Source organism: Stomoxys calcitrans, chromosome 1, assembly GCF_963082655.1.
Source record: "Stomoxys calcitrans chromosome 1, idStoCalc2.1, whole genome shotgun sequence".
Classification (NCBI taxonomy): domain Eukaryota; kingdom Metazoa; phylum Arthropoda; class Insecta; order Diptera; family Muscidae; genus Stomoxys; species Stomoxys calcitrans.
Genome location: NC_081552.1, coordinates 99,509,657 through 99,524,451, shown reverse-complemented (window position 1 = coordinate 99,524,451; position 14,795 = coordinate 99,509,657). Strand labels below are relative to the sequence as shown.

The following is a 14,795-nucleotide window of genomic DNA, read 5'->3' as shown; positions in this document are numbered from 1 at the left end:
GAGTTCCATCAATCCAAGACTGTGCCGAAATATAACGTATGGAAGCTGTTTTCTCTCGCTCGTTTAAATAAAAATTCTCTACAATTTTATGATTTTTCTGCATTCTTTGCAAGTACAATGTTTCTCATTTATTTTTTTATATTTTTATATACATACTATTATTTGGTCGTCTATTTCTGGAGGTGAAACAATCGGATTATGGTAAAAGCTTTACAGTCAGGATTCAATGTTGTTTTGCGGAATCACATAAGTTCATACAATATTACAATTGCTTGACATTCACATAGCTACTGGCATGTCCGTGGCCTTGTTCATGGCCAAGACCGTAACCATATCCACCATGATTATAGCCATAATCCAAGCCATTTGTAGCATAACCATAACCATTATCAGCGCCATAGTGATGGGACTTTGCATATAAATCTGGATGATGGGCATGACCTATCTTTTTTACGATGGCATTAAAGCCATTGTGATCATCAGCATGATACTCTACTACTCTGGTTGTGCCATCGGCTTCTTTCAAAGAGTAACCACCTGAAAAGTCTTAATAAAATTAGAAAAAAAAAAAATAGTTCAGATTTTAACACTTACCCTTAACCAAGCCTCCATCTCTATGTTCCCATTGGTTCTTAATATCACCCGTTTTCAGGTCCTTCACACCATAGTCGAATTGGTATTTGGGATATTTGTAGTAATCATGTTTGTGGTGATGATCAATATGAGCACCATGACCATATCCATGATTTAAATGGATACCATAATGACCCAAGTCATAATGGCCTTGGCCAAGACCACCGCCATATTTAACGGAATAATGGGGCGCATCATGTTTTGTTACCACCGTGTAGCTTGTACCTCCGTGGGAATATCCTGCAAACGTCGTGCCGGAGATGGCCAAGACAAATAGAACTACTCTTAGACACAGCATTTTATTAACGAATTTAATTCCAAAAATTCGATTTTTCTAATTTTTGTTTTTGATTCGCTATTTGATAAAGACGATCTGGAGCACTTAAAACGCAACTGATATCGAAATCAATTTATTACCCACTATTTATAGTTCTACATTAATTTCACAAAAGATTCTTTAATTACAATTCAATGCAATGGTTTCTTCAATGTTTTCTATCATGGTTGTTAATACTGCCAATATTACCAACATTTAATGAGTTTCACTGTTGCAAATTTTAAACATTGCATGTCGTCATGTTAGTTAATTTCTGTAACCCGCGTGTCAAAACTGTGCAATTAATAAGCAGGTAAAATCGATCAACTTGCAACAATATTTTTTTGTTTGCAATTTAATTAAAATTGGTTTATTGTTGAATAAAACACAAAATTGATTTTGTCCAAATGAAATTCAAAAGAACAAAACATAAAAATGTGTAACGAGTAAAAACGCAAAACGCATTAGCTAAAGCCTGGCTGAATCTTATATACCCTCCACCAGGGATCTCGTTAGATAAGACGTCTTTACGATTTCTTTGTTGAGGGTGATTTTTTAGCTATAATCTTTTAAGCAACACTGTTTTAAACAGCTCACGCACGTTTCGTGTTTTGTTTCACTGTCAGACATCTTCAGTTTGGTCTATAATTTAACAATGAATCATCTTACAAATGAACAACGCTAGCAAACTATTGAATTCGTGCTCTGTTAAGAAAATTCATCGTAGGTATCCGAAGTTGGGGCGAAAGGTCGACTTTTCGCCTTCTATCAAAATGGCTAAAGTCGACTTTTAGACTTTTCGACTTTTCTATGAAAAAAATTCGACTTTTCGACTTTATCAAAAAGTGGACTTTTGCAAAAAGTAAACGTTTCGACTATTTGTCAAAAATTTGCAAAATTTTCCAAATAAAATACTTCTATTATTTTTAAGCTTTTGCCATCAAGATATGATCATTTCTTTGAAGTTTCATAAACGGGAAATATTAAGATAATTTTTAAATTCAAAATTGGCTCGACTTCATATCAAACCTCCCCGCTATCTTAAAGCCAATATGGCTAATATTTTTTACAAAATTTCAAAAGGTATCACATTCCCGCTTATTTTTCCCCTTTTTTGTATACGAAATAAAGCTTGAAATGGTCGCCTGGGTTCGAATCCTGGCGAGACCATCAAAAAAAATATTCAGCGGTGGTTTTCCCCTCGTAATGCTGGCAACATTTGTAAGGTACTATGCCATGTAAAACTTCTCTCCAAAGAGGTGTCGCACTGCGGCACGCCGTTCGTACTCGGCTATAAAAAGGAGGCCCCTTATCATTGAGCTTAAACTTGAATCAGACTGCACTCATTGATATATGGGAAGATTGCCCCTGTTCCTTCATATGGGCAACATTTGCAATTTTTCGACATTCAACTAGTGTTACTCTGAATGTTAAATTCCAATAGAACATCACATTTTATTGCAAATATGAATAACGAACTTTTATTCTCTATCGCGTTCTCTATAAAACCCAAAAAGAAACACTAAAATATCTCCATTCTATTCGATTTTATGTATCCCGCATTATCAAGGACCATTCTTCAAAAATATAGAATTTTCCAAATTGTGTTGTTGTCGTCACCATTCGACATGAAAAAAGACCGACTCCGCAAATCGGAGTCTATAAATTATAAATTTCATCTAGATTTCGCTGAACTCGGTGCAAAAATCTCTATTTGTGAAATGTACCCTTATATAGGAGCTACTGTAAAATATTGGTCGATTTGTCTATGGATTATAGTTTCGCAAGGCCGTGAAAGAGTTGCTTACAAAATTTCACCCAAAGTTGGACCGATATAGACCATATTCCATGTATTCGCATTTTATAGCTATACATGGGAGCTACCTCAAAATATGGACTAGGATGAGTATATAGCTTTACTTTACTTTAATTGGCCATTGCAGAAAATTTATTCTTCTAGCCGAACGTAGAGTAGATGCCCCAGAGCATCGATCTTCTGCGCGTCTTCTCCAATTTCTGACGCCCAGTTTCGAGATATCGCTCTCCAGTTGGTCACTCCATTGGAGATTTTGTCTTCCCCTTTTGCGATTTCTTTTATGTTCGCCTTCATAAGACATCTTTGCTGGAGCTTCTGACAACATAATCAAGCTAACAATTTTTTCCAAACTTTAGGATCTAATGATCTTAAATCTGGAGTCCAGTCTTCTTCGACTTCAAAATCGATTATTCGACTTTTTAATCATTGAAAATCTACTTCGATTTTTTACCCAAAAAGTCAACTAATCGATGAGTCCATTTTATCGTCAGTTTAATCGACCCGCTAAAGCGGCTATTTAGGCTATTGTGATTAAATTTTGCACCAAATTTACATTGTTGGACAACACGCTTACATAGAGTGCGAACTGAAGAAAATATCGCTTGAAAGATGAATCGTAACGTTACTATGAATTGTGAGCGCTACCGTGAGATGATATCCAACTTTTTTGCCCAAAATGCAAGAGCTTCACTTGCATGACATGTGGTTTCAACAAGACGGTGCCACATGCCACACAGCATGTTGAGGCGAGTTCGGCTAACATTTTATTTCACGTTGGGTCTAGTCAATTGGCCGCCTAGATCGTGCGATTTAACGCCTTTATACCATTTTTGTGGTTAAAGCTCATGTCTATACACACAAGCCTGCTACCATTGACGCATTGGAAGACAACATAGAAGCATTTATTCGTGAGATACCGGCCGAAATGTTGAAAAGAGTATCCCAAAATTGGACTAAGCGGATGGACCTTTAAAGACGCAGCCACAGCCTACATTTGCATGAAACAATTTTCAAACATTACATTATTTGGACCGTTCCATCGATTCAAATAAAGATTTCATGACCTTTCCTAACTCTTAACATTAATATTCACCCCTAGTCCGGTGAAAATTGACAGCAGTCGTTGTCGGCGGCGAATTTCACATTTCGCGGTAGTTTGTAACTAATTCGTAACTTAAACAGTTTGGTAATAGAAATATTTTTTTTTTTTTTTTATTTAATTAATAGATGAGTTTACAAATTGCTTATGTTACTTCCTCGATAAATTATATATAAATGATTCGTATTCTACATCTATGTTTGGCTTAGCGATTTGCTGTTTGCCATTTTCTCATATTAAGTTATACAATAAAAAGAATTCAAATGTGATTAGATATTGTATTCATTTAGAATTAATTTTCTATATTTACAACTTGCAATAATATATTTGTACAGTGAAAGAAAATTCGTGCCATTTAGTATCTGAATAACTTCACTCTCTTCAAGAACACGCTTGCCAAAAAATATTGTTCTGTATTCTGCTAAAATAGGGCAAGCTCCAATAAAATGTAATGTGTCTTCGGGCTGGTTTAAATTACAAATTGAACAAAATACATTTGAGTTATTTCTTCCAGTGAAATGTTTGGCATTCAAGTCAAGCAGGCCACCTCTAGCTTTTATAATCAAACCTGTTGCATATGCAGATAGATCTGCAGTACAAGAAGGGATTTGACTGTATTGTAAGCAAGAATAAAGATCATGGAATTGCGAGTTATTTGCACTGCTACAAAAAACATTACGTTCGTGAGTACTCAAATTGTCAATAATCTCCTTCCAATAATAACAAACGGGGACGTTATGATTGGGAGGAAAGTATTGTATCTTTTCGCATATATTTGGTAATAGAAATATATTGTGGTAAATAACAAGCAGCCATGATGTTGTTAAGAATGCAACTAGCTTTTATATCGATTGACAGTCCAATTCGATTTACACGATACCACAAATGAAAAAGATTTTTCGTCTTCGACGTTAAACCATTTTGTAAAATTTTCGAAATTCGACTGCGCCATCGCCAACCGGAATGAGGGGGATTATTTGTGTCATTCGCCAAATAAATATCTGAAGTCAAAGCAGATGTTCACTTTGGAAAGGATCGGAGTTTAGAACGTAATTTGGTGTGGGTGTTGGGTAGAACTAACATGCTTCACGTACCAAATTTCAGCAAAATTGGATACAAATGGAGGCTTATGGAAGCTTAAGAAACTAAATCGGTGCATCGTTTATAATTGTTTAATAAAAACATAGTTGAGGTATTGAGTTAGCAACCCGCCCTTGCTAAAAATACTTGGATTGGATGTTGGAGACTATGGTAGATGCTATTGTGCACAATGGCATCCAAATCGGGTATATGGCAGATATATGAGGTTATGGACCGACTTAGACCATATTTGGTTTGAATGTGCATTGCCTCCATTATGTTTAGATTTACTCTGAATAGCCACAAACAGCATAAGAGCCAAATTCTTTGACATCAGTCTTATTTGTGTCCATGCCCCGGCAAAAGAGAAGGACGAACAGACCAAGAATGTATTTTATGAGCGCTTAGAGATAACATGTGAACGCTGTCTTGCACGTGACATTGAAATGATGCTGGGAGAATTTATTGCCAAGATAGGAAAGGATAGGAATATTTTTGATAAAACGAAGGACAAAAGAACGTCTGAACATGGTAACAGAGTTAGCAGTTCCATATTTCAGCATCGTGATATTCATCAATAAGTGATCAAAAAGAGAAAAATCAAATTGAATCAATTCACTCGAATGCTTTATGAAAGCATTTGGATGTCCCGATAACAAAGCAGCGGAATGGAAAACGATTACCCACTCCACTGAAATTGCTCCGAAGTCTGTACTTCGCTATCAGAACCCTGAAGAGCCGAAACGCTACTGAAGCCAAGAGTACGGCCTATAGAGCAACCCTGCAGTCAGTAGCAACGCGTCAAAGGAAGGAGGAAGAAATAAATGGAAAGCCGTGAGCAAATCGTAAAGAATTATAAAAACCAGTCTTTGTGCAGGTACATCGTCTTGCAGAGACAAACTGATACATATAGTTGTCATGGGATATGGAAACAACATTTTTCCAGCATCAGCGATGAGATTTTCAATATGCTGTCATGCATGCACTGACTCTAAGTAACAATGCTTGGTACTGTCTCTACCTTTGGAAAAAGTCATTCCGTTTGCAAGACATCGAAATCTGGCCATGTCCGTCCGTCTGTCTGTCGAAATCACGCTACACTCTTTAAAAATAGAGATATTGAGCTAAAACTTTGCACAGATTCTGTTTTTGTGCATAGGCAAGTCATGTTCGAAGATGGGCTTAATCGGACTATACCTTGATATAGCCCCATATAGACCGATTTACGGTCTTAGGTCCATAAAAGCCAAATTTACTTTATGATTTCGCTGAAATTTGGGAAAGTGAGTTGTTAGGCCCTTCGACATCCATGTTCAATACGGCCCAGATCGGTCCAAATTTTGATATAGCTGCCATATAGACAGATCTCCCGATTTAAGGTTTAAGAGCCATAAAAAACCGATTTAAGGTTTTAGACCCATAAAAATTGAATTTATTAACCGATAGTGCTGAAACTTAGCATAATGAGTTCTATTAGGCCCTTCGACATTCGTATGGTCAAGATCAGGCTTTATTTGGATGTAGTTGCCATTTAATAATCGATTTCGCTGAAATGTGACACAGTGGGCTGCGTTAGGAGTTGTGGTATGGGTGTAGTGTGCAATAATGGGTGTGCGGTATGCGCCCATACTATACCATACAGGCGGCACATACCCGATGGGAAGTGTTAGGCTCCACGTCAATAGGCGAACTACCGCGTAGCGCACAAAACTCAAATGACTTGCAAATCCTGGTACTAGTCCCCCGGTCGGTCAAAAAAAATTATTTTTATCATTAAACTTCTTTTAGAAAATTCGGCATAAAAAATATGAATTTCGCGGGATTACTTATCTAGTCATTCCGTTTGTTACACCTCTACATATTCGTCTAATTTTACTTTACTTTAATTGGCTATGACAGAATATTTGTTCCACTAGCCGAACGTAGAATAGCGTTCCAAGCGCCTCGATCTTCTGCGTTCATTCTAAAATCTCTGACACCAAGTTTCGAGGTGTCTCCCACAACTTGATCTTTCCATCGGGCTTTTGGTCTTCCCGGTTTGCGTGTACCACCGTGTTTGCCTTCAAAAGATGTAGTGGACGTTTTCTCAGAACTTTCAATGACATAAGGAAATTAGCACACACATTTGCATGAATTTTATTTGCCACCGCACTTTTATTGCAAAAATTTCCATTTAACTTTTGGTGACATTGGCTGGACCTAAGTAATTCCACTTATTTGGTTGAATTCTGCTTCAATTTAGAATATTGGCATTCCATTTTATAATTTTAGCTTTATTTTCTCCTCTTAGAACCTGTGAATTATTATGGGTCATTAGTTTCCTTTTTAAACGAAGAGAAAATATACTTACCAACGTCAGGCCAACTTAATCTTTTCCGAAATGATAAATTTCTGTGTCCATTAGCTTCATATCCATAAGCCCTTTCCGTGGCACCCCTTTGAAAACAATTGAAATGGACAAATTTCAATAACGATCTAAAATAGACTTAAAACTCACCAGAACATACGGCGAACCTTCTATTTTTTTTTGTTGGTGTCAATTCTTTTTATTGCAATGTGTCCAGTTAGGCCTCATGACATTGTTTTTATTTTGTTCTGTTTTGATCACTGTCAATCCATTTTATTGACTCCCTTTGACGTCATTCAACTGGTTTGTACAGTACCCATAGTGGTGAGGTTCTTGTTGAGATTGCATTGCCAATTTCGATTTAAATTTTGATTGAATAATTATATATAATTCGGGTTAGATAAAACAAAATAATGACGTTTATCGTATTAAGAGGGCAATGATTTTAAAGGCGGCAGTGTAATTTACTATTTCTGCTATGAAGCAATTATATGAGAAATCGTACCAAAATTGGTAACAAAATATCGATTTCTGCATTTGGACAAAAGTCTAGCAGATTTGACATTTTATTTTCTACATGTCGCTTCCTACGCCAATATTAGGTAGGAATATCCCCAGCTGAACATTGCAACTTCCTTCTTGTTCTAACCTTCGAAGTGGAAAGACATTAAATTTCTTTGGAAATAATTAAAATTTTTCCTAGCCATCGGTCCATACCTAGAATTAAATTTTCCAGCGGTGAGTTTCATCATGAAATCTATTAATGTTTTTTCATTAATTTTAATTACAATAAAAACCTTCGATTGACAGGCAAAACGTGGTACATTTTTATCGGAAAGTACAAGCCTTTCAAACGCTGGGTTTTTGTGGATATACCACCAAATATTGCAGATAAAGGGCGATTTATTGAGCGTTCTTAGAGGAATTGACCCAATTGCGCTATTCGTTTCCTCTCCTGGCCAGATTTTCTTGGAATCCGCTCCAACTTGGCAGACCCTCGTCCCTGTAATTGAAGGCTGGGGACATTACACCCTGATAGCAGCTTTTTGCTGTAGCGACCCCATTATATGTCCAGAGGTGCCTTCCAAAGCTTACTGACAGCCTGGACGTTCCAGCGAACCAAGCAGATATTCAAGTACCAGCAAAAGTGCCCCCTTTGTGAAACAACCAACCCAAAGTGCTTTATTGGGATTTATGTGAAAACATTTACATTTGCTTAAACAAGATCGCTACATAAAATTTGTTCGCATTTAAAGAGAGATATGGGGTTTGCCCACAAAGCTCTTGTTAATTAACTAAAGAAATTGTGTTAAAATACTTTAAACTGAACCCTCATGATATTCGCAGTGCATGCAAATGAAACCAAGATTTTCATTTGCTTTGTCATATATTTTTTTTTGTTAAAATCTTTAAATTCCAATTTATATTTTTGTTATTGTTGCGTTTTGATTAAACAAGAAAAAAACATAAATCAATTTGTAGAGGTAACCAAATGTTTTGGTACGGTATACTTCCCCTACATGTATCCATGGATACCTATAAGATTCGATCGTAAAATCTTTTAAATTTTCTATCAAAGAAATTATAATGAAGTTCTAGTAGCGTATCAAAAAAAGCAAAACCAAATTTAATTCCTACTCTCACAGCTAGCTCTCTACAAGTCTCTCACTAAGAAGAGAAAACATCACCTGATCCAGTTTGTGTTTGGAGGCCTTCATCATGACCGGAGTAAGGGGGTAAGCAAAAACCACAAAAATAAAACTCTTTATTTTATTCTTTCTTTCAATTTTGTTTTGCTTTGCTCTCTTATTTACAGAGATTTTATAATGCGTGGGCGATTGCATTGATTTACATATTCATTTCTCTTGCTATAAAGAGCCAACTGGGTTTTTGTTGCTCTTGCTCTTGTAATGTGTTGAGTCTATTTATTTGATGTTTTTTTTTTTTTTTTCCCCACTGCAATGCAATCATCCAATGTCTTTATGATATCTCAGTGAGATTGTTTTTTTTCCTATTCGTTTGCCTACATACATTCATTCATAACTTTGAACCGTACCTTTTGATTGATAAATGTTAAATTAACCCGTGGTGGGTCATATTATTGAATTATGTATTTGAAAATTTTCTTATCTAAATTAAATTTATATCCATTTGCTTTGTCGTCATGAAAGATTTTCAAAGCGCAAACATTAAATTTATTTTTTTATATTGGCGAATACATTGGATAGGCATAATATTATTTTCTAAAATTTAAGTTAATCTATCAGTTTTTTTTCTGAATTTATTTTATATGGAATATGTCTTAAATAAAAAAAGTAATTATAATCAATTTATGATGAAATTCTAAATCTTCTAGACGTATTCTTGCAAAAAATGGGTTAGCTGATCTGGAGTGATCAGGTTACAGGGTTTCTACTTTGATGTTATAATGCCAGTAGAATATAGGTAGGCGTGGGTTCTGAGGCATATACTCTCAACATCATCGGAGAGTATACAACTAAATCAGGCAACGACTAATGTCAGTCACTTATATAATAAAATCTTGGTATTTTGTTTTGTGGGGTATTTTTTTATGTAATTTATCTTTCTGGTCCATTTTGGTTTTGATTTCATTTATTAAATAAACAGGGGAGTCTATAATAAGGATGTAATGAGAACATGGTTTGGGTATGAGAAGGACACGAACCCCCCACCCGACTGAAGCTAGGATATAAAAGGCTCCCATAGTCCTACCTCTTCCCAAGTCCCTGAATGCCACGATATTTTTTCAGAATATGCATTCTAATCGAATTTCGTTCGTGTACATTACAGAATTTGGCGCCCAACGTGGGGCCGAAAAAGTACTGACCTGGTCTTTTTTGGCTCTATTTTTATTTCACCATTTTTAGAGTTCATTTTTCATGAGAGGTCTCAAAGTTCCCTTATGGCAGGATATAGGATGTATGAATAGTTGTCAAGATCTTACTGGAATTTCAGCAGATTGGGGTTTACCTCGCTCTGGCCGACCGTTTGCCTTCTGTTAACTCTTTCATTATCCTTTAGAATGTTATAATGGAAATTTGGATTCTTGTATAGTTTTGAGTGCAATTTTGTATTTTTTAGGTAGTTGTAGACTCAGGTATCAGCGCCTGTGATCTTTCAGGACATCTTTTTTTTTTTCCGCAATTGCGAAATAAAGACCACTGATCTACAGTTGAGGACAAGGAAATAGTTTCTCCTGGCTGGTGTGTCCAATTCCCTAAGAATTTTTGAATTTTACTCTGAACTCCATAGCCCTGTTTTGAAATCTTTGTTAGTCGATATTTGCCTGAAACTCCTCTTCAGTGATACCCATAATTTAGCAAGAAACGTCATTTATCTAATTTATTGTGAAACATTAAACCGTGGTTTGCATTGAGTAATTCTGCAAATTATTATTTTTTGTACTGCTTATAACTTTTTTTTGTTTCCCTTGAATCGCACTCGGAATCTAGATTCCGCGTTGATAGTTTTTAGATCGTGTTTGGGAATTCCAACTCGGATATAATTTTTTTTTCAAATTTTCGCAAAGGTTACGATAAGGTTCTGATTTGACAATACCTATTGTAGGATTCGAAATTTAGGCATCTGCTTTACGGTTGAATTTGGATAGTTTTATTTATTTCATACCTTTGTCATGGCTGAGTCTAATCAGTCTCCACAACCGGAGGAGCCAGCTATGGCTGCTACAACCGATAATTCGCCCACACTTTGTCGTATTTGCAATGAATCAATGGACGAGGGTCATGATTGCCTTGTCATAAGCGAATGTTCTCATTCATTTCACAGATCGTGTATTGAGACATATTTAGCTACATCTTCAGCATGTCCAACATGTAATCGGTCTTGTCAACTTAGCGAACTACGTGCGGTGAATTTTGTTCGAAAGCAGAACCAAGGCAATAAGGTTACCAATAAGGGAACAAGAGGCAGGGGAGCTATGTGTAAGTCTTATAATACACGTAGTCAAGCCCGTGCTTTATTCCATGAGGCTTTAAATCCGCCACTTAATGGGAGCTCTGGTCCAAACAGAGATTTTCTACATACTCCAAATCGAAATGAATCCATAGCCGACCGAGTGAGTTTTGGTTTATCTCCTTCACCAAATATGACAAATGCTGCAAATCCGCCTTCGGCTGCTAATGCCATTGACTATAATCAAGTCGGTCATATCATTGAGACGACACTAACGCGCTTGCTTCAGAATAGCGAGATTTTTCGGCGTCTTCCAAATAGTGATAATCAGAATGCAACTTCTAATACTTCAGGGAGAGATGTAAACCAACCGAATAATATTCCTCCACATTCTAATTTAAATGGTAACCCCAGCCAACGAAATAATTTGCCGCCGCATTCCAATTTTAATGTCAATTTCCATCAATCGAATGAAATGCCAAATATGGGTTATAGAAACCCCTATAACAATAATTTCCAGGCTCCTTCGCAGAGTAATCATACTTCTTCTAATTTTCGTGCGTTTAATATGTCGCCAAACACCAATTTTTCTTCCAATTACAACAATATGCATGCGGAAAAGATAACCTCCATAATCAACAACTGGAACTTGAAGTTTGATGGTTCTCCCAAAGGGTTAACCATTGAAGAATTTTTGTACCGAGTAAAGACCCTGACTAGAGATACTTTTAACAATGACTTTACGGTCATTTGTAGTAATTTAAACACTTTGTTGACAGGGAAAGCCCGTGAGTGGTACTGGCGATACCACAAACAGGTTAGTTCGATTACCTGGGACTCGTTTTGTGAAGCCATACTTAATCAGTATAAACAGCTCAAGTCATCGTTTGATTTAAGAGAGGAAATGCGAAGTAGGAAGCAAAAGCCAGGGGAATCGTATGATTCCTTCTTTGACGCCCTCTCCCTAATAGCTGATCGACTTTCTACTCCTATGTGTGAGGATGAACTGATAGAAATAATAGCAAGGAATTTACGCCCCGAAATTCGCCAAGACCTTTTATATGTTCCGATTCGTTCTTTGTCTCATCTGAGGAAGTTGGTTCAGATGAGGGAAAACTTTCTAAGTGACGAGTACGTCCGCCGGAACCTTGCCACGCGCAACATTAACCCTGCTACTGTACCTCGTAGGTACGTCGCTCCACTTGAGGGTGACGAACCTGAGAATTTTGATCGTGCATCTAGTCCTTTAGTCGAGGCATTACACAAACCAGACCCGAGATGTTGGAATTGTGATAAAGTTGGCCACCATTGGCATGATTGCCTCGAAGATAGGACGGTATTCTGTTATGGTTGTGGTGCCAAGGCCACATATAAACCGCAGTGTGCATCTTGTTTGTCTAGAAGCCAGAACGCTTCAAAAAACGGGAGACCAATAGGTCCTTACAAGGACCCTGCTTAAATGTTGGCTCTCAAACAGATTTTCAATTTAACCCTGACTTTCAATACAAATACTCTGATGTGTCATGTCCTGCACCTACTATTACGGGTGATGACAAGGAGACCCCGATTACCATTCTTCAAAGACCCAGAACTTTTTCGAAGGATTTGGGCGTAGATTCGTCTCGTATTGTGCATCCCAGACTGCCTTTCCATAAAAGGTGGGAGATATATATACGGAAAAGGAATGAAATATTTAATGTTTCATCGATTTGTCATCTTTCCAGGCCTAAGAGGTCAACTGTTCGTCTACGAAATTTTTTCAAAGTTAGGAAACTTTGTCGTAATATTCGTGTCTCTACGATCGTTTCCAACCCAAAGGATATGCGTTACTACGCGAAAGTATCCTTCCTGGATTTTGAAGAGTACGGATTGCTAGATACTGGGGCGAATATTAGTTGCATTGGAGGCAACCTTGCTCAGAAAGATTTTTCGAAATATTCGAATTTTAGAGCCGCTCGATCACACGCTAGAACAGCAGATGGTAGTACCCAAAATGTGTTAGGGTGGATCGACGTAGAGGTGACATTTAGAGGTAGCACCAGATGCCTTAGATTTTTAATAATTCCATCTATTACCCAAAATCTGATCCTCGGTATCGATTTTTGGAAATCTTTCGATCTTATTCGAAACTTGATTTGTACGTCTGACATTATCGCTTTGAATGATAATGGCCCAAGTTCCCCAAATCTGTCGGCCGTCGATATTTCAAGTGACGAGGAGGTTAAGGACTCCTCGAATGATATATTTTTTCGATTGTCGGCCCATGAGAGACAACAGCTAGATGCTGTTATTAAGTTGTTTCCCAATTTTGAAGTACAAGGTCTAGGGAGAACAGACTTAATAAAACATTCTATCGATGTAGGCAATGCGGCGCCCATAAAGCAACGATTTTACCCGGTTTCACCCGCGGTAGAACGGTTGATGTTCACGGAGATAGACAGGATGCTGGAGTTAGGCGTTATTGAGCCATCCACAAGTGCTTGGAGTTCTCCTATGAGACTTGTGGTAAAGCCAAACAAAGTTCGACTTTGCTTGGATGCTCGTAGGCTGAACGCCGTGACAAGGAAAGACGCCTACCCACTTCCCAATGTCGAGGGAATTCTGTCCAGGCTTCCTAAGGCCAATATAATTTCGAAACTGGACCTGAAAGATGCATTCTGGCAGGTTGGTTTGGACGACGAGTCGAAACCGTTGACGGCATTCACAGTCCCAGGAAGGCCGCTATATCAATTTGTAGTTATGCCTTTTGGGCTGTGCAATGCCCCACAGACGATGTGTCGCTTGATGGACGAACTTATTCCACCAGACCTTCGACATTCAGTTTTCGGTTACTTGGATGACCTGATTATAGTATCCGAAGATTTTGCGGCACATCTGGAGGTGCTCAAGCGCATATCTTTTCAATTCCGCAAGGCCAACCTTACTCTTAATATATCCAAGAGTAAATTCTGCGTTACAAGCGTGAATTACTTGGGATACATTATTGGTAATGGTGGTATTACCACGGATCCTGAGAAGATTTCTGCAATTATGAATTGGCCAGTACCAAGGAACTTGAAACAAGTTCGCGGGTTTCTCGGCTTAGCCGGCTGGTATCGCCGATTTTTACAGAACTTCTCATCAGAGACGTTTGCTATCACCGAGGTGCTTTCGACGAAAAAGAAGTTCCAATGGACCCCAGAGGCCCAGGTTGCATTTGATAGGGTGAAAACCTTGTTGACTTCAGCCCCAGTGCTGACCAACCCCGATTTCTCGAAGAAATTTTATCTTCATTGCGATGCGAGTGACTTCGGGATTGGCGCAGTCTTGGTGCAGCATGACGAGGATGGCAATGAAAGGCCAATTGCTTTTATGAGCCGCAAACTAAACAGTTCTCAACGTAACTATAGTGTTACAGAAAGAGAATGTTTAGCAGCCATAGAAGCAATTAAAAAGTTCCGATGCTATTTGGAACTGCAGGAATTCGAGGTGGTCACTGACCACTCCAGTTTGTTATGGCTAATGAGGCAGCCCGACTTGAGCGGACGGCTGGCCCGCTGGGTGTTCAAACTTCAGCCTTATAAGTTTTCCA

General features: G+C 37.8%; 1 protein-coding gene and 1 long non-coding RNA gene across 2 annotated transcripts in view; both read right to left on the bottom strand.

The window, feature by feature from the left end:
• Window positions 1-210: 210 nt before the first annotated feature.
• Window positions 211-14,795, bottom strand: part of LOC106095205 (uncharacterized) — a 69,692-nt gene continuing 55,107 nt past the window's right edge. The window contains exons 3-4 of the mRNA XM_059366266.1: window positions 595-967; window positions 211-537 (exon numbers count right to left, since the gene is read on the bottom strand). Coding sequence (XP_059222249.1) covers window positions 263-537; window positions 595-967 — 648 coding nt within the window. The 3' untranslated portion in view covers window positions 211-262. The remainder of the gene's footprint in view (window positions 538-594; window positions 968-14,795) is intronic.
• Window positions 7,075-7,848, bottom strand: LOC131998574 (uncharacterized). Its single transcript, XR_009398809.1, has 3 exons — window positions 7,442-7,848; window positions 7,295-7,380; window positions 7,075-7,237 (listed from the first exon to the last, which is right to left on the bottom strand). It is a non-coding gene; the product is annotated as an uncharacterized LOC131998574 (long non-coding RNA).